Here is a 21009-nt window from a genome sequence, read left to right as displayed (position 1 = left end):
GAACAAGTTCATAATGGAACAGAAGTACTAGGTCTTAATTGATTTTAGGACAATGGATGTGTTTACACAGCATTATACTGGCAACTGGTCAATTAAGCAAGTTCTTCCTTGAGTCACATGTGATCAGACTTTTCTGAGACATTACCACTTAAATCTTTTGGACAGAGATGAGGTCAGATGTTTTTATGGATGTGAAGTGATAATTTAAAGGAAAGTTTGTGTTTTGGAAAAATGAAACTGAAACAGTGGCGCTGTCACATCACATGATTTCAGAGAAACATATAACTGAAGGAAGAGACAGACATTTTGGGAATCAGACTGAAGAAATTAACCATCCTGTGAAAGAACACAGGGGTAAAACAGTAGTGTCTAGAGAGAGAGAGGGAGATTCTGTTCTGCATTGTATTATTCTTATCATAGGAGATACTTAAAATAAGTAGCTTTAAAGTAAGTAAGACCATTTTGTTCTTGATTAAGAAAGAAATCATAGTGAAGATTACAGTTCCATAAACCTAAAGTGATCAGGAGAAACTTGTGAAAACACTCGTATGAAGAATAACTCTCTGAAAGGCAACTCATCAAAAAACTCACAAGTTTAAAGAGATTTGAAGACATCATGTTTAAAAGCCCTTCATAATTACTTTAAAAATCTTCAAGCAACATGATGTTTGATGATGAAGTTTAAAATGAATTTTTCAAATTTAAGCTCAAACTGTAATGGTTTGGATTTTGACACACACATACATATCTTATTTGTGCATAGTGGGAATTAAGTTAGAGTTAAGTTTAGAGATAAGTAAGTAATATTATGTTATTAACAGTTTAATAAAAACTATTATTTTGAATTTACAATTGTCTGGTGAATTTTCCATTGCTGTTCCTTTGTTAGTTCATATCAAAATTTGTTAGTTCGTGTATTATAACTAAAGATTAATCATAGCACAATTTCATCACAGAAGCCCTTAAAGACAGAAAGAAAAATCACTGAAAGTCTCAATTCACAGAAAGGTTACAATACTGGAGGTCATCTGACCATATTGGCTGAAGTTCAGAATCATGAAATTAGTTCCACTTTAACAACCTCTTACCATATCCAGTATATTGTTTTTCTGACATGACACTTCAACTTACTTTTGAACTTGAGCAATCCACTCCATGTGGTATTGATTCCTTTAAATTGAATGTTCTTTCTTAATTTTTCCTACACTACATGAAAGCTAATTGGCTGTGTGTCCATTTCATTAGCCTATCTGCAGCCTCAATGTTGTTAAAGTTTTTCTCTTTTGTATTATTTGCCTTTAATAATAATGACTACGTCATAAAATAAAAATGAAAAAGCAGTGCTCCTACCACTGTAACCTTCGTTCAACCTGAGAAACAAGCTGCTATGAAGGCTCTGTTTCCAAAATCAAAGCTAGTTTGGTTTCACTGCTGTACAAGCCCTTTCATTTCAGGATTTAAACTCTGTAAATGCGATGTGACCTGTGATTTAAACTCTGCTGACAATCTTATTATATGACATTATTAACTGTTGTTCAAACAACTACTGTGCCAGATTATGTTGCATTTTATATTGTAGAAATAGAAGGGGGTTAAGTTAAGTTGGTTAAGATAATAGTATTAGGTTAAAGTTTGATCCTGTTTTCATGTTTAAAGATAATTAAAAGCAATTTTTGTTGAAGTAACCATTTGTCTTGATGAATTTACATTGTTGCTGGGTTTTGAGGTCTTCTGGACTCATAACACTACTTATTATTTCTAGCAGGTCTCCCATCACCTGTTCAACTCACTGGTCTGTTGTTGCTTGGTTTCTCTTTATATTATTTTTAAACTTATACTATACCATGAAACTATGCTGGATTATGCTGCAACATTCTTTTATAATAATAATCATTTTTTTGATCAAACAGCTTAGGCACTAACACTACCTGGTCATGCTCTCTTCTCAGTGCTACCTCCAGCCTGAAGTCCACCACTTTCAGTTCAAGAACAATTTACTTCCAACAGCCCTCAGACTCTTCATCCTCTCTGTACAATTCTAACCATATCATAACCATATCATTTGTCTGCACTATTGTAATATCACATTTTCTGTGCAATAACTGCATTGTGAATAATTAAATATCATTTTATATTTTATTGTATTTGTTTTCTAATGTGAGGCAATTTAATTTATATTACTTTTTGTTCGTATATTTTGCATAACTATCTGCAGCAAGCAAAAATTTCAATGCATCTGAACTCGATGCTTATGCATAAAACAAAGAATCATACATTCACTCATTCTGTCATAAACAGTTGGAGACTCAATGAAATTATATGTTTTTGGTCTGATTTTTATCCTGGTTCCTACACAAAAACCTGAAATATTCCTATATAGCTGGACAAGAGAAGAAGAAAAGTAATAAAAAGTAACTAAGGGGTAACGTATCAGATATGTGGAAGTGTATTGTTACCAAAATTCTAAAAATGTACTGTATTGGTAGTGTTACAGAGTTCTGTGTTGTGTATTGGCCTATGAGTTGTGTGGTTTTATGTTAAAAAGTGACAGTTTGCCTTAGAGAGCCAAGGTGAAGGTGGACTGCTGAGAGAGTGGGAGACAGACTGAGCAGGTGTAGAAAATGATCTAAATATTTCTGGACTTGGACGATAAACCACCTCTGGGGGTGCTGTGGAGGGGAAGATGGCCCAGAGCATGAGTCATGGTCTGGAGGATAGTTTAGAATGTTGGGATTTCAAAAAGGATGAACATTCCGAAGGCAGCCAGAAGGATCCAGACCAAGCCAGTGGTTCCTCTCTCTGCAAGCAACCCAAGAAGACAACTTTGAATTTTGTGCACTCTCTCAAAGATCTTTTGGCTTCAATTTACTAAACAAACTGAATTTTGTTTATGATCTTTGCTTCAGTTGAGATCAAAGTTTTGTGAGTCTTGTGTGTTTTGTGTTTGTTTTGTGTCTAAGTTTATCCGTGGGCTGGTTGGAAATATAACTTAGACTTTAATTACATATGTTATATTTAGGCTGGGGAATTTATTAATTTTACACTGTGATAGAAATTTGCATAGTAACCAGTGGGCATTGTTATAAAAGGGGAGAATTTTGAACTAAAGTTTGAAGGTGAATTTTTTGTTGTAATTGTTCATCTTTACCCCAGTGTGGTATGCCTTCTTTGTGGTTGCTGGTTTGATCTTGTAACAGTAGATTTATAAATACGTACATTTAGAAGAATATGACATGAACTTTTAAAAATACAGACAAAGCAACATCTAATTACTTTTTATTCTGCAAACATACCTCAAAAATTTTGAAGGTGCAATCACTACCAGGAAAACATCCTTGATTCTTTTGTATGTCTGTCCTCTTCCAGTCTTTCAATTTATGCTTGAAGTTCATGCCACCATTTGTTCTCTCCATAGAATTTACTTTCTCTCCAGTTTCAAATGTCTGTTTGGCATGTGCCCTACCAATACCAGCCAATTTTGTTTGTGTTTCCAAGGAAACACAAGAACATGATATGGACAGATTCTTTGATTCAAGGTCAACTTCATTACATTCATGTGTTCTGTGTTGGAGAAGCTCAGGAAACTCCAGGAACAACCATCTCCGATCTTTGAAGAATTTGTTTTGATGAGCTCTGTAGAATTCATCCCAGTAGAGACCAGCATCTTTATCATATTTGACTGCAGCAAAACAAATTGTAGAAAAACAGAAACGGAAAACAAAATGTGACTAATGAAGCCATGTTGGTTACTTCACGTTATTTTGAAACTAGTCGCAAGGCAAATGGATCTTTGGAGTGGCCGAAGGTAAAACACTTAACCCCCCCCCCAAAAAAAAAACTTCAGTGCAATCAGAATGAAATGTACATTTTAAAAAAAAGTTAAGGAGTGAAACACAAAAGTCTGCAGACACTGCGATTGTAGTAAAAACAGAAAAATGCTGGAGGAACTCAGCAGATCACACAGCATCCATAGTTTATAAAGATATATATCGAACATTTTGGGCCTGAGCCTTTGTTCAAGGTATGAGCAAATGCAGGCAGGCACTTGAAGAAATAGGCTGGGGAGGAGACAAAAAGCCAATAATAGGATCTAAAACAGTTTTAAACAAAAATGTTTGAATTATATGAACCATGTTTTTTTCCCATTTAGGAATATAATCCAAAGATAATTTGCACCTAGTTTAGAAACATTATAATGGATATATTTTGCAATCAAGTTACTGTCTACCGTTACTGTTTCATTTAGATACAGCACATGTCATTATAATGAAATTCCATAGATTAACCCTTTAGCAAACTAAATGTTTGACACTTCAATCTTTGCTAAATGCCAACAATTATTTTTTACAAAAATGAGTTAGAACACAAGCTTTTTCTTTCTGTAAAATTATGTTAACTGCATTACTATTCACTTATAGGGTAAATCCATCCAGGTTCTACATAAACCATGATCACATGTAAATCTCTGGTGTTCATGACTTATAAAGCAAGTAATATCAAACATTAATCCTAGACTTAGTGTAAATATTTTCTATTTAGTATTTTATGAATAAATAATGGTAATCATTGTATTATGGATGAAATAACTGATTTATTTACACATATGCAAAATAATCTGTGTGAATTTAATTAACTACTGTGGCAGTGTGAGCGGTGGAAGAAACACAGCCACCACGTTAATGACAATTTTTATTCAAATTCAGTACGCCCCTATAAGGGCAGCATGAGCTCAGTCACCTGGTGCATTGTGATATCATAGTTACTGCCCAGGGTGCGCGCTGGAAGGGATGCTGGAGTCAGAGAAACCTCTGACGACGTCATTTACCCCATGGCTGCCCCGCCATGTGGTGATACAAGTGGTTCGCCACACTACATTATTTTAATATTTAAAATATTAAATATTTCATAAAATCTAATGCTTTGCTTTCTTTTATAACCATTATGCATGGATGAAACATTCTCGAGGTTGGGCGGCATGGTTAGTGTAGCAGTTAGTGCAATGCTATTACAGTGTCAGCGATCGGGGTTTGAATCCCATGCTGTCTGTGAGGAGTTTGTACATTCTCCCCATATCTGCACAAGTTTTCCCTGGGGGCTCTGGTTTCCTCCCATCCTTCAAAACTTAACAGGGCTGTAGGTCAATCGGGTTTAATTGGGCGGCACAGGCTCTTGGGTGAAAGGGCCTGTTATTGTGCTGTATGTCTAAATTATTTTTAAAAAGTCTTAATCTGAAATTTTAATGTACAAAATTCATACACCTAGGGGAAAATCAAGTCCAAAATGAGGAAAGTGACTGTGGAAACTGCAATTGGAGACATAGTTCCAACCCCTAACATCTACATTTGACAGATGTGTCTTAGACTGCTTAGACAAAAGGGCTTAATCACTCAATAAGCTACAATGTTTTTGCAAATTAATACTTGGTTCATCTGTTTACAAACTTCCTGGAACTTGTCAATGAAAGCAAGGCAAGAACTAAGCAATAAAGCAGGGAGCTGCAGACTAGCCCTGACTCTTTCTTGCCTGCTCAAGCGAAAGGTGTTCTTCATAGGGCACAACAAAGCCTTTACTTGCTAAGGAGTTTGAGGAGATTTGGCATGTTATCGAATACTCCATTGGACAAGGTGTTGGCCAGGCGGTGATGGGAGAGATGGAGAAACAGGATTAGGAGGAAGCCACTGAGATTCAGTGGGGGGGGGGGGAGGAGCAAGTTAAAGAGAGACAGTGAGAATGAGAGCAGGTAGAGATGGATCACTGTGCAGCCATTACTTCTTCCAATACACTCAATGACGAGGCCATCAAAAGGTATATTGGTTAGGATGAAATTTATGATGATTCGCCCACATCCTCTGCAGCCCCAGACTGGCAAACTTGACCGACAGGGTTCAATGTCAATGGAAATACCACCTTTTCACTATTGGGAATGGGCACTGAAATTCCATGCTCAGCGTGATGTGCCTTTAGTGGATCATTGAAGTGCTAGGCAATGGGGGCATAGGATATAAGATGGCATAGGGAATAGACGTGGGATTCCACCTCTCCCCAGCTATATAATTAATACCCAAATTTTAAAAGCTGTACTTTAAAAGTATTTCTGACAAAATTTTAGGGAATTCTGAAAGTCATAATGAAGGGTACTAAAGCTCAAACTTCAAAAAAAGCACAGTTTAGAAGAGCAGAAAGTGCAGAAGAATTGAGACCTACCTCGTTGAAGAGGTCGATTTTGGAGCAGCTGAAGACTCAAAGGATTTAGTAGGCAAAGGTATTAGTAACACTACCGCCCTCGATACAAGATGGCACCGCTACTGGTTACCTACAGTAGGAGGGTCACGCCGATGGAGATGTCGGGCCTTTGCCTCGGAGCCCAAGCTGCACTGGGCATACACGAAGATTCGCGCATGCGCGCAACTTCCAACCAGGCCTCGACAATTGGGGCAACTCTCTCCCGACAGCCCGAACACATCGGGCCTGCGTGGGAGGGGATGCTGACCCAGAGTCGGGAGGAATTAATGGAACAACCTGAACAAGATACAGAAGTAATACTGAAAGCAGCTAAACTTCTTCAAGGTAGGCCTCAAAGGACTCAAAAACTTGAAAAAGCTTCTAGAACTAAATCTCCCACTCTGCAAACTTTTAAAACAGTACAAGTGGATGAAGATACTACTTTGTCTGTTTCAGAAGAGTTTATGAGGCGAATGGATAATATAGCTGTTCAAATTACCCAAGGTTTCCAAGAAAGTAAGCTTAAATTTAATGAATTAAGAGAAGTGGCATCAATTAAGCAGGATGTGATTAAATGTTTAAGAGCAGTAGATGTGGTCCAGGGTGAATTTAAAGATATTAAGCGAGCATTTCGTGATTGTACGGATACTGTAGATCGATATACTGAATGAATAGACTATTTAGAACATTGTCTTATGGATTGGAATGTTCAGAAGTGTGAATTTTTGTAGAAGATTGATTGGCTGGAAAATCAAAGTAGACGTAACAATGTTAAAATAATGGGTTTGCCAGAAGATTTTGAAGGAACGGATCCGGTGAAGTTTTTTCGGAAATGGATTCCTGAGGTGTTGGGAAAGGATGCTTTCGCAGAAGGACTGGAACTGGATAGAGCCCATAGGGCAATACGAAGAAAACCTTTTCCTGATCAACCTCCACGGGCAGTTCTTATTTGTTGTTTAAGATATCAAGACCGTGAATTGATTTTACGATTGGGTCCAGAAAGCTCGGCAGAATCAGGGCCCCTATGATGATTCAAGGCCGTAGGGTTCTTTTCTATGCAGATTTAAGTCAAGATGTGATAAGACATTGGAAGGAGTTTAATCCAGCTAAGGCTGTGTTATGGGTTATCGGTTTGCTTTTAGGTACCCCGCTGTGTTGAAGGTGTTTTATGGAGACTTTCAGGCTAAATTTTTTGATGATGAAGCTGAAGCCTTGTCTTTTGCTAATTCTTTGTTCTGAATTGCAGAAACAACCAAAATCACATGGTTTTCCGAAGCGTAATGGGAATGGGAACGGGAACAGCAGGAAGAATGTCAAAGACCAACATTCGATTTGGAAGGGAGAAGAGGATTTATCTGTCGTTGCAAATGGTGTTCAGGATCAATCAGTTGGAGTTGTGGGTGTAGTAGATTGAATTAATATTGTTATTTAGGTGATGTTTTGAGATATATGAATATCACCTGGGTGGGGGGGGGGGGTCGATTGCACTGCAGCTTCTGAATTCATCTGCCACTAGTGGTTTAGACCATACCCAATCAGTAGGGGGGGGGGGGGGGGGGAGGGTACCATTTTGGTGTTTTTTTTTTCTTTTCTTTTAGAGGGGTTTAAAGGTTTTTTTTCTTTTTTCCTTTTTTTTTACGATTTATTTGTATTTTGAATTTAGAATAGGGTAAACGGCGGGGTTTTTATTCTTTTCGGAGTTTAAGTACGTTTGTGGGTTGGTTGTGTTGCGAGCTATTTGTTAAGATAAAATTAGTAAATTGAACTTTGCGACATTTAATATTAAAGGGCTGAATCATCCGATAAAGAGGAAGTGAGTCTTGGATTATATCAAGAAGATGAAAGAGGATATTGCTTTTCTGCAAGAGATGCATTTGACAGAAAAGGAATACTTGAAATTGAAACGATTCAACATTATAGGATAGATGTTTTAGCTGTAAGAAGGAAATGGGAACAACATTACATGCAACTTGGGCATGTACGAAAGTGAATACGTTTTGGGAAGAACTAAATCAGATACTAAATAAAATTACAAAAAATAACATTCCAAAAAAAAACAGATATTTCTTTTAAGAAACATAAGAAGTAAAGAATTAGGCCTCAAACTGGATGAAGCGCAAAAAAGATTTATTATGATAGCCTTAGCAGTAGCAAAAAAATGTATGTCAACTTGGAAATTGGAAGCGAGCATGAGAATACAGCAATGGTACATGGAAATGAATAAATGTATTCCATTGGAAAAAATAACATATAATTTTAAAAATAAAGTCACAATGTTTGAACAAATTTGGGAACCATACATGGAACACATCAGAGAGAGCTTGCCTACGACCTCCATCCCCTAAAATAAGAATGAAAATGATAAGACAAAACTACTAGATTCAGTGTGTAATAAATAGATGATGCATTTTTCTTGTTTATTTTCCTTTGAGTGAAGATATTGTTTTGTGGTTTTGGAGGGGGTTGGGTAGAGGGGAGGGAGGGAAAGGAGGGAAAAAAGGGAGAAAAAAACACTGTGACCTCCCATAAGCACACGAAAAGAGGAATGCTCTCCTCTCAGCACAAAATGGCCGATGTGTGAGGATTTGTGGTGCATGCACAGGAGGATCGATGAAGCATCCTTGCTTTGAAATCAACATTTGGTAAAGATAAGATTCCACCTGCATTGAATTCGCCCATCGTTATTGAATGAAGATCTACCAGGACCAATGCCTGAAGAGGGCGCACAAAATCAGTGAACCGGTGAACCGCTCCGTAAATGGTTATATGGTTATATATGTTTTGGCATCTTCTTTTAATTCTAAAGCTAGGGGAGTAGCAATTTTGATACATAAAAGGGTACCTTTTATTTCAGAATCTGTTTTTGAGAATGCTGGAAGAACTTTGAAAGTGAATTGCAAGTTATTTTCGGAAGCCTGGACTTTGTTGAATTTATATGCATGGAATGAAGATGATGTACAATTTGTTACTGATGCTTTTTTAAATTTGAATCAATCAAACGAGAATATAATGGTAGGAGGGGATTTTAATTGCTGTTTAGATCCACTGTTGGATAAAGCTCCAAAAATTATTAAGAAAACCAAGATGGCCAAGAGGGTGATAGAATTGATGGAGGAGTTAAATTTAGTTGAAATATGGCGACGAATTCATCCGACCAAGAAGGATTATTCATTTCATTCTCTATAATAGATCTTTTTTTGGTTTCAGCTCATTTACAGGCAAGGGTTGGCTGTGCAGAATATAAGAGTAGAATATTATCAGATCATTCTTTGTTGTTGATTTCTTGTGAGACTGTGGAGAAGGTTGAAACAACTTATCATTGGAGGTTTAATGAGATGTTGCTAAGAAGACCTGGATTTATTTTGTTTTTGAGAGATCAGATCAAATTTTTTTTGGAGATGAATGAGGGATCGGTACAAAGTAAATTTACATTGTGGGATGCTTTGAAAACATATTTGCAAGGTCAAATTATTAGTTATACAGTCAAAGTGAAGAAGCAATATATGGTGGAACTTCTGGAGTTAGAGAAAGAGATTGCAGATTTGGCGAAAAAGTTTCAGGAAAATGCAACGGAATATAATAAGATACAGTTCTCTAATTTGAAATTTCGTTACAATATGAAGCAAGCTTATAATTATAAGAGATTGCTTTTGAGATCAAAACACCATTATTATGAATTAGGGGAAAGGGCACATAAAGTATTGGCGTGGCAGTTGAAGACTGAACAAGCTTCTAGAACAATTAATGCAATACGGGGAAATTCAGGTAATACATAAACCACAGGAGATTAATGAGGAATTTTGTGCTTTTTATCAGGATCTGTATGCATCTGAAGGGAACGTAGATACTGAATAGATTGATACATTTTTGTCTAAGCTGAATTTATCTCTATTGGAGGAGAATGATAATATTACTAAATTACTTACAATAATCAATGCATCAAGACAGCAATTTAACCAACCAATGATACTAGCGTTAGATGCTGTGAAGGCTTTTGACCGGGTTGAGTGGAAATTTTTGTTTAAAGTATTGGAGAGATTTAAATTTGGACCATTTTTCATTGGCTGGGTAAAGGCATTAGACATGAACCCTTCTGCACAGGTGGTGACAAATGGTCAGATTTCTCAGGTATTTACTTTGTTTAGATCAACTAGACAGGGCTGCCATTGTCACCATCCTTATTTGCGTTGGTTATAGAACCTTTAGCTCAGGCAATTAGACAAAATATGAATATTCAGGGTATTACGGTTGGGCAACGGGAGTATAAAATTAATTTATTTGCGGACGATGTGTTGTTATATTTATCTAAACCTAAGAATTCTCTAGTACCTTTACAGGATTTATTAAAATTTTATGGATCAATGTCGGGGCATAAGGTAAATTGGGATAAAAGTGAGATATTACCTATATCTGATGATGACTATTCAGATTGTATGCAAATTACTAAATTTAAATGGTCAGATAGATTAAGTATTTAGGTGTGATTGTTGATAAGGAATATAAGAATTTATATGGTATAAATTATTTAACTTTGTTGAATAAGATTAAGTTTGTTTTAAATAGATGGAAAGATTTACCATTAATATTGATTGGACAGGTAAATTGTATCAAAATGAATATATATCCTTGTATTCAGTATTTGTTTCAATCAGTTTCATGTCCTATACCGGGAACATTTTTTAAAGAATTAAATACAGTGATACGTTCTTTTTTGTGACGTGGACATATGATTTGGGAGGTCTTCAGTTACCACATTTTCAAAATTATTACCAGGCAGCGCAGTTGAAATTTATTAGTAGACTGTTTGATATTGATCAACCACCGATGTTGGCTTTTGTGGAAATAGATCAATACATCACTTTAGATATAAATGGAATTTTTTTGCTTTTACAAGCATATAAATTACCCATACTGAGTTATTTGTTTAAAGTATGGAGTAAGTGGAATCAATCTATAGGTTAGAAGGATGTATGCTCAATTAAAACTCAGCTCTATCAGAATCAGTTAATTCCCTTTTCTATGTATAATCCTTATTTGAAGGATTGGGATTCAAAGGGTTTGGTATTAATTGAAGATTGTTTTGAACCAGGTTCATTTCTTTCATTTGATCGGCTTAGAGAGAAGTTTGGCATATCACAGAACACAATGTTTGCTTACTATCAAGTACGTGATTTTTTTAATGAACTGTTTTGGTTGGGAGGTGATACTGCCAACACAATTGAAGTTTGAAATGTTACTTATGGATAAGGAAAAGAAAGGGTTTGTCTTGGAAATGTATTCGTTGTTTCAGGTAAAAATGAAGAAGGTAGGCGTATTGAGAATAAGAGATAAATGGGAATAGGAGTATCTACTATTTCTGAGGAAGAATGGTCTGATTTGTATTTGCATAGTGTTACAAAATTAGTTAATGTGCATTATAGTTTAGTTAATTATAATTTTCTGTACCAGTTATATTTAACTCCTGAAATGTTAAAGAGATATGGTTTTAGCGATTCTGATTTGTGTTTTCGGTGTGGTACTTCTGTTCATTCTGTGTGGAATTGTGTAAAAGTTAAGCTTTTGGGAAAAGATTATAAAATTTTTGCGAGATTTACTCCAAGCAGATTTATATGTGGATCCATGGTTGTGTCTATTAGGTTATATGAATCCATTAACAGTGCGTTTGGATAAACCTCAGATTGCATTTATTCGACTGAGTTTGGCAGTGGCTAGGAAATGTATAGCAGTAACCTGGAAAAATGATGTGGAGTTAAATATACAAAGATGGCATAATGAAATTCAATCATTTTTACATTTAGAAAAAATTACATATAATTTGCGAAATAATTATTCTTTTTTTGAGAAAATGTGAACCCCGTATTTGAAATGTATGAATTTAGATGTTAAGTAATTTTTTACTTTTGTTTTGACTGGTGAATTGATATATTGCAACCTAACCTACTTTGTTTGTTTATAAATACTTTTTTATGTGTATGTTAAGCTCCAGAGGGTGGGGTGGGGGGTGGATAGTAAGGGGTGGGATAGTGGGGTGGAGGGTGGGGGTATAGGGGTAGATTTAGATGGTTTTTTTTTTGTATTTTATATTTGTATTCTGTAAAATTTTAAATAAACTTTTCAAAAAAAGCCGAAGTGCTGGGCAACAACAAAGCATTGGTGAGGCCAAGTTTGGAATACTGTGTGCAGTTTTGGTCACCAAATTATAGGAAGGATATAAACAAAATAGAGAGATTGCAGAGAAGGTTCACGAGAATGTTGACAGGATGTCCGGGTTTGAGTTACAGAGAAAGGTTGAACAGCCTGGGGCTTTTTTCTCTGGAGCATAGAAGATTGAGGGGGGGATTTGATGGAGGTGTTCAAGATTTTAAAAGGGTAAGAGAGAGTCAACATGGATAGGCTTTTTCAATTAAGAGTGGGGGATATTCAAACCAGAGGCCATGATTTGAGATTGCAGGGGGAAAATTATAAGGGTAACATGAGGGGAAATTTCTTCACACAAAGGGTGGTTGGGATGTGGAATAAGCTTCTGGCAGAGGTGGTTGAAGCAAGGACGTTATTTACATTTAAGGAAAGACTGGATAATTACATGGAGGGGAGAGGATTAGAGGGGTATGGACCAGGTGCTGGTCAGTGGGACTAGGAGAGTGGGGATTTGTTCCGGCATGGACTAGTAGGGTCAAACTGGCCTGTTCTGTGCTGTATATGGGTTATATGGTTTAAGTTAGGAATGACAGTAGGTACAATAAGGAGATTTCCTTGCACTGATTTGACCTGATGTCATGAGAGTTCAGGTTTGGAACCAATTTTAGTGTCTCCAGGGCAATTCCCTCCTGTCTGTGTTCACAGTGACATTGTGTTGATCAGTTGGTTATTTTGTTGCAATCATAATTAAGAAATCTGGTGGACATGTATGAATTTGCAACCATTACAGGTTGCTGCTTCACGAACTGTAGGATAGGTTAATAAAGCAGCTAAAAAGCATGTAGGAAACTTCCTTTCAATGAGAATTAAACCAGTGGGTAAGTTAGACTAGAATTGTGAACATTTAACCACGGATAATGAATGACATCTAGTTTTACTCACCGTAATGCCATAAAAATATGATTGTAATGGGGAGGGTCTAAAGTAGCTTTTGGGAGATTTTCACAAGGATGGACCATTTTAGCTTTGGCAAAAGACTAGACCAGTGGTTCTCAACCTTTATCTTTCCACTCACATACCAATTTAAGTAATCCCTATGCTGTTGGTGCTCTGTGATTAGTAAGGGATTGCTTAAGGTGGTATGTGAGTGGGAAGGGAAGGTTGAGAAACTGCTCTAGACCCGATTGTGACTGAAATATTTTGCTTGAGAAAATTTGTCATTGGCCCATTTCCTTTGGAGTTTATGAAACCATGCACCTAATGAGTCAATTTGGTACGATTAAAACAGTGATTTTCAAAGTTTTTCTTTCCACTCACATTCCACCTTAAGCAATCCCTTCCTAATCAGAGCACCGATGGCATAGGGAATACTTAAAGTGGTATGTGAGTGGAAAGAAAAATGTTGAGAACTTCTGGACTAGATAACCATTTAGACCAGAAGCAAAATATTGCAATTGGAAGAAATTTTTTGAAATTCTGAAAGCAGAAGGCTAGGTCAATGCTGGATGGTCTGCCAGCTGTTATTACATTTAGATGAAACAGTTTGGTTCAACTGAGTGATTTTCTCAGCCATTTCACAGAGGGTAGTTGGAAATTAAGCAGTTTACTGTGGATTTAGTGATGAATGCAGATCAGACTGTATAAAGGAAGCAGGTGACCTTTTTGAAGGACGTTAATCAACCAGTGCTACTTTGAAAAACAATGCAGTAATTTCACAATCACTATTACAAATGTAGTTTTTTTTCCATTGTAGGTTCCATATTATTTAATTATGGTAACAACATCAATACCTTGGCTTCCATGGTGTTTTTTGGACTCATCTGTTTCTTCAACCAGAATTCTCCATTACATCAGAATGAATTATAGAAACTTTACAAGATTGAGCTATTTGGACTATTGTCCCTGTGCAGCTGGTGAAAAGCCATCAAGCCTCATCCCATTCTCTAGCTCTTAATCTATCATTGCACATCATGGATTTTCAGGAATAGATCCAGTACTGTTCAAACGGTTTCTGCCTCTACCACCATTTCTGATGATGAATTCTAGACCTCTTTTAAGCCATGGAAACACACAAAAAATATATAATCTTGCCCTTTCTCCTTCTACCTTGACTTTGGGTCTCTGCTTCTTGGTTTTCATAGCTCTTCCTCAAAGAGAAAACATTCATTCCTTTTTTGGTTATTTATGTCTCTCCACATTTCATGCACCTTAATTAAGCCTCCATCAACCTCCTTCCTCTGTGCTAAGGAAAACAATCCTAACAACCAATCTTTTTTCACATACTAAGTATTTCTGTCTTGACATTTCTTAGATATTATCTACACTCTCTCTTTAATACAGTTATCATAAATAGTAATCAAGCTGTTGAATGTCTAACATTGTTAATAGGTTTATTGTAAACTCCATCCTTTTATTTTCTCTACTGTAGCTAATAAAGAAAAGCATTTTGTTCATCTTACTAAGCTTCTTTTGATAGGCACACACTCCAGAGTCCCTTTGATCCTCTCAATGTTAATATCACTCAATATCATCCAATTTAATGTGTATTTATTTGCCCTGTTATACTTTCCTACGTGCACTACTTCACATTTCTCTGGATTAAATTTCATTTGCCACTTATTTTTAATCTAACTGACAAGACCATTTAAATCTCTCTGCTACCTTATGTATTCCTCCTCACTGTTAATGCAGTGGTCAATTTTTGTACTGTTTGCAACCTTCTTTATAATTCCCCATATATTTAATTCTAAAACAAGCCAGCAAGAGAACCTGTGAAACCAAACTGGTAACAGCTTTCTGGCCATGAAAATATTTTGTCAGTTTTAAACTTTGCTGTCTATCAGTGAGCCAATTTCAGATTCAATTTGCTGCTCTTCTTTAAGTCTGCTGGGTTTTTACTTTTTACTCATTCAAGCCTGCGAATGTCATGGTCGCGTAGTTACCTTCATTGGGAGCGGTGCCAGTCGCCGCTGATGATGTAAGCAAAGAAATGCACGGGAGTAATAGCGCGCATGCACTGTGCGTTAAGCGTCAGTATACGGGTGATGGATCTCAGATGCAGGAGGAGAGTGAGAGCATCAGTATCATCTGTGTCATAGTGAGCCCATGAGAAGGTCAGAGAGGTTAGGCTGGGTGGTATTTGGACAATTGAAGAATGCAATGTTGTGTCTAGTGAATAATAAAGAAAGTTGACTTCATGGTGTTCGAAATAATTTGTTTGTAAGCTGTGGTAAATCAGTGCCGTTACAAGCGGTGACCCTGTGAATTCACAGTAGCTAATTTAAAATGGATAGTGATGAGGATAAACCTCTTACAGGAACTGGAGGACCCCCCCCCCCCCCCACCCCGCCGTTTATTAATAATGCACCATCATGGTTCATAATCCTTGAAGCGTACTTCTTTGCCCTCAGTGTGATGAGTCAGAGGACGAAGTATGGTTTACTTGTGGAGCGTCGTCCACAGCAGATTGCCTGTGAAGTGGAGAATGTCTCAGAGGATCTGGATGGTAATCTCCCATGTGATATTCTTAAGGTGGTTATTCTGCAGTGTATTCAACCATCCAGGGAGACTCGTATGGCTAAATTAGTAGGTGATAGGCAACCACCACAGATGTTGAGGAAGTGGCGCACACTAACTGGAACAGACCCTGTTGAAAGAGATATTTGGAAACTGAGGTACTTGCGATGTTTACATTATCATGTTCAAGAACATGTGGTGAGTGTCTTTCGAATGTCCACCCTTAATCAGTTGGCGGATCATGCCAACCTTGTTATGTCCACAACCTCTGCATTAAAGGTAAAAGAATTGGTTTCTTTCCTTAGTCAATAGGAGCAAATGGAACTGGAACAACTGCTTACTGTGCCTTGTGAAGTGCTAGCACCCTATCAATCGAAGGTAGTGCCAACACCTTCTCATTCAAAGATAGCACCAGCACCATATCAATCAAAGATAACTGAGTTGGAGCAGCAAAATGCTGCACTGACTACACAGGTCCAGGGTTTCAGCATGCAATGGAATTCCTTCCGTTGACCTGGTTGGAAACGTGGTGGTTGAGTTCATGATAGTGGCGACGGATGGCGTATTTGTTGGAAGCACCAGAGATTTGCTTCTGCTGCCTGGTCAGCCATCTTGTAACTTCTACAAATGGTAGCTGGGAAACAATTAGGCCCAGCAGTAGAGGCAACGGCTGCCCATGGGCAGATCAGCTACTGTCTTTTCCTCAAAACCATGTCTCATCAGGTGTTCAATTTCTTGTCAATTCCGGTGCAGAGATTAGAGTGGTCCCTGCAACCACAGAGGAACACAGACACCCCAATATATCATGTGTTCTTTTAGCTGTGAATGATTCTCATATTCAAACATATGGCCAGAGGTCACTCAAGCTGGATTTTGGTCTCGAGAAACCTTTTCAGTGGGTTTTAACAGTTGAAAATGTGACAGATTCCATTTTGGTAGTGGATTTCTTGACATATTTTTGGTGGATTTGAAAAATTGAGGTGTCATGGACCGCAGCTCTTGTATGTAAGTGAGCTGCATTTGTTCTCCCTCCAATGTCATCAGCTGTCAGACGAGCCTTCAATCTGGCTCCTGCTTTTTCTGAGCATCGTTCAAGTGCTTCCCTTGCCTAGGGACCCCATCATATCGTCATACAAACATTAAGCATACAGTAACCCATCATATAGAGACTCGGGGTCCTCTAGTGGTAGTGTGGGCTTGTAAATTACCCCAGAACCATCTTAAAATTGCATGTGGAATTCAACCACATGCAAGAGCTGAGCTTAGTCCACAGATCTGACAGCTGCTGGCCTTCACCGTTGCATGTGGTTCCAAAAAGAATCTCGAGGATTGGCAGCCTGTGGTGATTATCATGCCCTGATCAATTCTACTGACCCTGACTGATACAACATTCCAAATTTACAAGACTTCTCAGCAAACCTCTGCAGTAAACATGTATTAGTGAAAATAGATCTAGTATGTGCTTACTGTCAGGTTCCAGTTGAGCCTCTGATGTCACAAAGATGGCAGTAATTACCCGTTTAGGCATGTTTGAGTTTCTGCGAATACCATTCGGTCCATGGAACGAAGGTCAGACATTCCAGTGGTTTATGGACCACATACTTTCTGGCCTCGATTTTGTGTTTGTTTATCAACGATATCTTGGTCGCAAGTATGGATAAAGAGGAGCATAAGTGCCACCATATCTCATTGTTGCAGAGGTTTGATAGTTTGGCATTGTGATCAATCCCAGTAAATGTGTTTTTGGCACTGCTTATATTTTTGGGACATGGAATTATACAACATGGTATTTTGGCTGACGAATTGAAAGTGTGAGAGATTCGAGAATTTCCTACAATCATTATATTTGACCAGTTCTGACATTTTTTTTAGACATGATGAATTTTTATCACCGATTCCTGCCAAACACTGCAGCATCTCTATTACCTCTTACTGAACTACTAAAAGGATCCAATAAGTCCGTGTACAAAAGACCATTAACTTTGGGAGATGATGCTGTGCGCACTTTCAACGATGTGAAGAGTGCACTTGCAAATGCCACGATGTTTGTACATTAGAAGCCCAACACCTTGCTCTCTCTTGCACAGATGCATCCATCAGTGGTGTGGGAGCAGTGTTAGAATTAGTCCTTGAACAATTGGAACCTCTGGCGTTTTTTTCAGCCAAGCTGTCACCGGCTTAAGCAAAATATAGTACGTTTGGTCGAGAACCTATCTTGCAGTGAAACATTTCCACTTTTTATTGGAAGGTCGTTCTTTCACTAGACCACAAGCCTCTTACCTATATCACGAGTATAAGTACACATCTCTACTCGCTCAGAGAGATTCAGGACTTGGACTTCATCTTATAATTTTTAATCGAACATATGGCACATCTGAGGAAAAGCGAATGCTATGGCCGATGCCCTTTCTAGGCCTTACATACAACTACTACCATCAATTTCACCGCCAAGGATCGTACACAGCACACTGACCCCAATCTCATCTGGTATCGCTGGATCAACACTGGTCTCTATCTTCAATATGTGACTCTGGATGAATCAGGAGGAAAGTAAGTCTGAAATTTCCCACAGGAAGGCCTAGATCTTTTGGGCCAGTGGCTATGAGGTGGGAATTTTAGACTCTCTTCACGATCTATTATTACAGAATAAGTTAATACAATTATGGAATAAAATATATCTTAAGGGATAAGGTTAGATTGTGGCGTTGACTTACATTCTACAAGGGACATTTACATTTCACAAATAAACATCTCATTTGGAATGCAAAAACCTGTGCAGGTCTGCCATTGAATTTACAGAAATCATGAAGAGTGCCTGTGAAGACTTCACAAATAGTGTTATTGGACTGATGTAGAAATGAAATGGACTATTGTCTTTAAAGGAACAGCATGTTTGAACAGATGTCCAGGCTCAGAAACTGATTAATCTTTTATTGCTAAGCTGGTGCCAGTGATCCAAATTTCTGGTTGATGTCTGCTGTTCTAAGAGGGATCATGTGGTTTTGCAAACAGAGAGAAAACATGGCTCTCTTGGTGGGGGGGGAGGGAGAGAGAGACAGTCAGTTTACTGCGAAAGTGGGTGTTGAAGACTGCAAGTTTTACAGACCCCATTTCAAGATGGGTTTTGAGTTCCATGTTCAGCCTATTATACATCTCTGTAGTCAATTACAGAGACTTTGGCTGGTTATTATGTTTCTCCTGAAATAGGAGAAAAAGAAGATCTCTTTGTGGTAACCTGGAAGAAGAGGTTAACTTTTGCAAAAACCCACAAGGGGGAAAGTTTCTTTGGCAAGACACTGAAGTGCCTGATTGAAGGAAATCAGTTTGTGTGTGTCCAACGAACAATGAATATCTCTCTCCAAAACCAACAGACCTTCTTGAGTGGTAACAATTTAAGTTAAAGCACCAGAGCTTGGTGAAGATCATAAATGTTTAATTCTGTGCACAGCATAGAAAATTGCCTGATACCAGTGAACTTGGAGAAGTGAAAAGTGAATGATTGGACAGAAAAACAAAGAACTTTCCTGAATGCATATACATTACATATATGTGTGCTTAGAATTAGAAGGGGGTTAAGTTAATAGTAATAATTTAAATATTAATCTTATTATTATGTATGAAGAAAATTTAAAACATTTTTGTTTAAGTAACCATTGTCTTGATGAATTTATGTTGCTGATGGAGTTCTGTGGGCTCGTAAGACTATTGCATCCTGGTAGAAGAGCATCAATCAAACTAGTGACGGAATGTTTTACATGTCCTCCTGTTAAATGGGATGTGGATTATGGGCAAGGACCTGCTTGCCATATCAATCCTCGAAAGTCTCCAGACACATGAAATCCAAGCTTGGGGATTTTTTTGTTCCAGATTCCAGTTTTCAGCATGTATACCTAGACTTAGTAGTCATCTTCCCCCATCTCAGGAATATACTTATCTGGTAGACTGAATTACCAGGTGGCAGGAGGCTATTCCTATCACTGACATCTCTGTGGAGACAGTCGCTAGGTTTTTATGGATTGTTGGATTCCATTTATCAGTATTCCGGTCACTATTGCAATAGATTGAGGGTCTCAGTTCTATTTGGCATTGTTCCGAGCTCTCACTGATCATCTACCCTTATTCGTACTACGGCTTACCATCCGCAGGCCAATGACCACATTGAACACTTTCACTGATAATTGAAGGCAGTGGTGATGCATCTACCTAGAACGAACGTTTGCCCATGGTTCTTCTTGGTGTTTGTACTGCTGTTAAGGCAGATTTTGGATGTTCAGTGGTAGAGCTAGTATATGGTTCTACATTAACCTTCACAGGTGTGTTTGTGAATCTGAGTTCAAGCACAATGCTCTATGATCCAGCTAGTTCTGTTGACCATCTTCGAGAAAATATGAGAGTATTCCAATCTACTCTTTATGGCAGGTGTCACCTGCAGGGTATGCGCCAAATGATTTACAACGCTGTACTCATGTGTACCTTAGGCATAATACTGTTCACAAACCACTTCAGCCCATTTATGATGGTCCTTTTCAGGTCCTATGATGCCACCTGAAGAGTTTTGTGATGGACAGGAATGGAAAAGCTGACATGGTTTCCATTGGCAGGTTGAAGGCGTCATATATTGACAGAGCCAGAGGACCAGTTGCACCCTTGCCAGTCGGACTATGGATCACCTATCTTTTACTATTGTATGAGATTGGGCCGAATTGTCAGCCTTCCAGACAGTTCCAATCAGTCACCTCCTTTCAAGGGGTGCTGTCGCGGTCACATACTTACCTTCGTCGGGAGTGGTGACGGCTGCCGCTGATGATGTAAGCAAAGCAATAAGCGGGAGTAATAGCTTGCATTCATATGTGTGTTAAGCATCAGTATACGGGTGATGGATTTATCTCAGACACAAGAGGTGGAGAGTGAGAGCATCAGGGTCACCCGTGTAGCAGTAAGCCAATGAGGTCAGAGGGGTTTGGCTGGGTGGTGTTTGGACAATTGAAGAATGCAACATTGTGTCTAGTGAAGAATAAGAAAGTCGACTGCATGGTGTGCTGTAAGAGATGAGTGAGTGTATTCTTTATGTTTGCAAGCTGTGGTAAATCAGTGCCGTTACAGAACCTTGTCAATAGCGTGCATCTCAGATAA

At 38.0% G+C, this 21009-nt stretch overlaps 1 protein-coding gene across 10 annotated transcripts in view; it reads right to left on the bottom strand.

Moving 5' to 3' along the window:
- mettl8 (methyltransferase 8, methylcytidine) overlaps window positions 1-21009 on the bottom strand; it is a 120930-nt gene that overhangs the window by 81884 nt on the left and 18037 nt on the right. For all 10 annotated transcript variants that reach the window (XR_011356766.1, XR_011356767.1, XM_069935593.1 and 7 more), the window contains exon 4: window positions 3294-3679. Coding sequence is in view for 8 of the 10 variants with exons in the window: in XM_069935593.1 (XP_069791694.1) it covers window positions 3294-3679 (386 nt within the window). In the remaining 2 variants the exon portion in view is untranslated. The remainder of the gene's footprint in view (window positions 1-3293; window positions 3680-21009) is intronic.

This window comes from Narcine bancroftii, chromosome 4, assembly GCF_036971445.1.
Source record: "Narcine bancroftii isolate sNarBan1 chromosome 4, sNarBan1.hap1, whole genome shotgun sequence".
NCBI lineage: Eukaryota > Metazoa > Chordata > Chondrichthyes > Torpediniformes > Narcinidae > Narcine > Narcine bancroftii.
The sequence above is the reverse complement of the archived record's forward strand: the minus strand, read 5'-3'. Positions and strand labels throughout refer to the sequence as shown.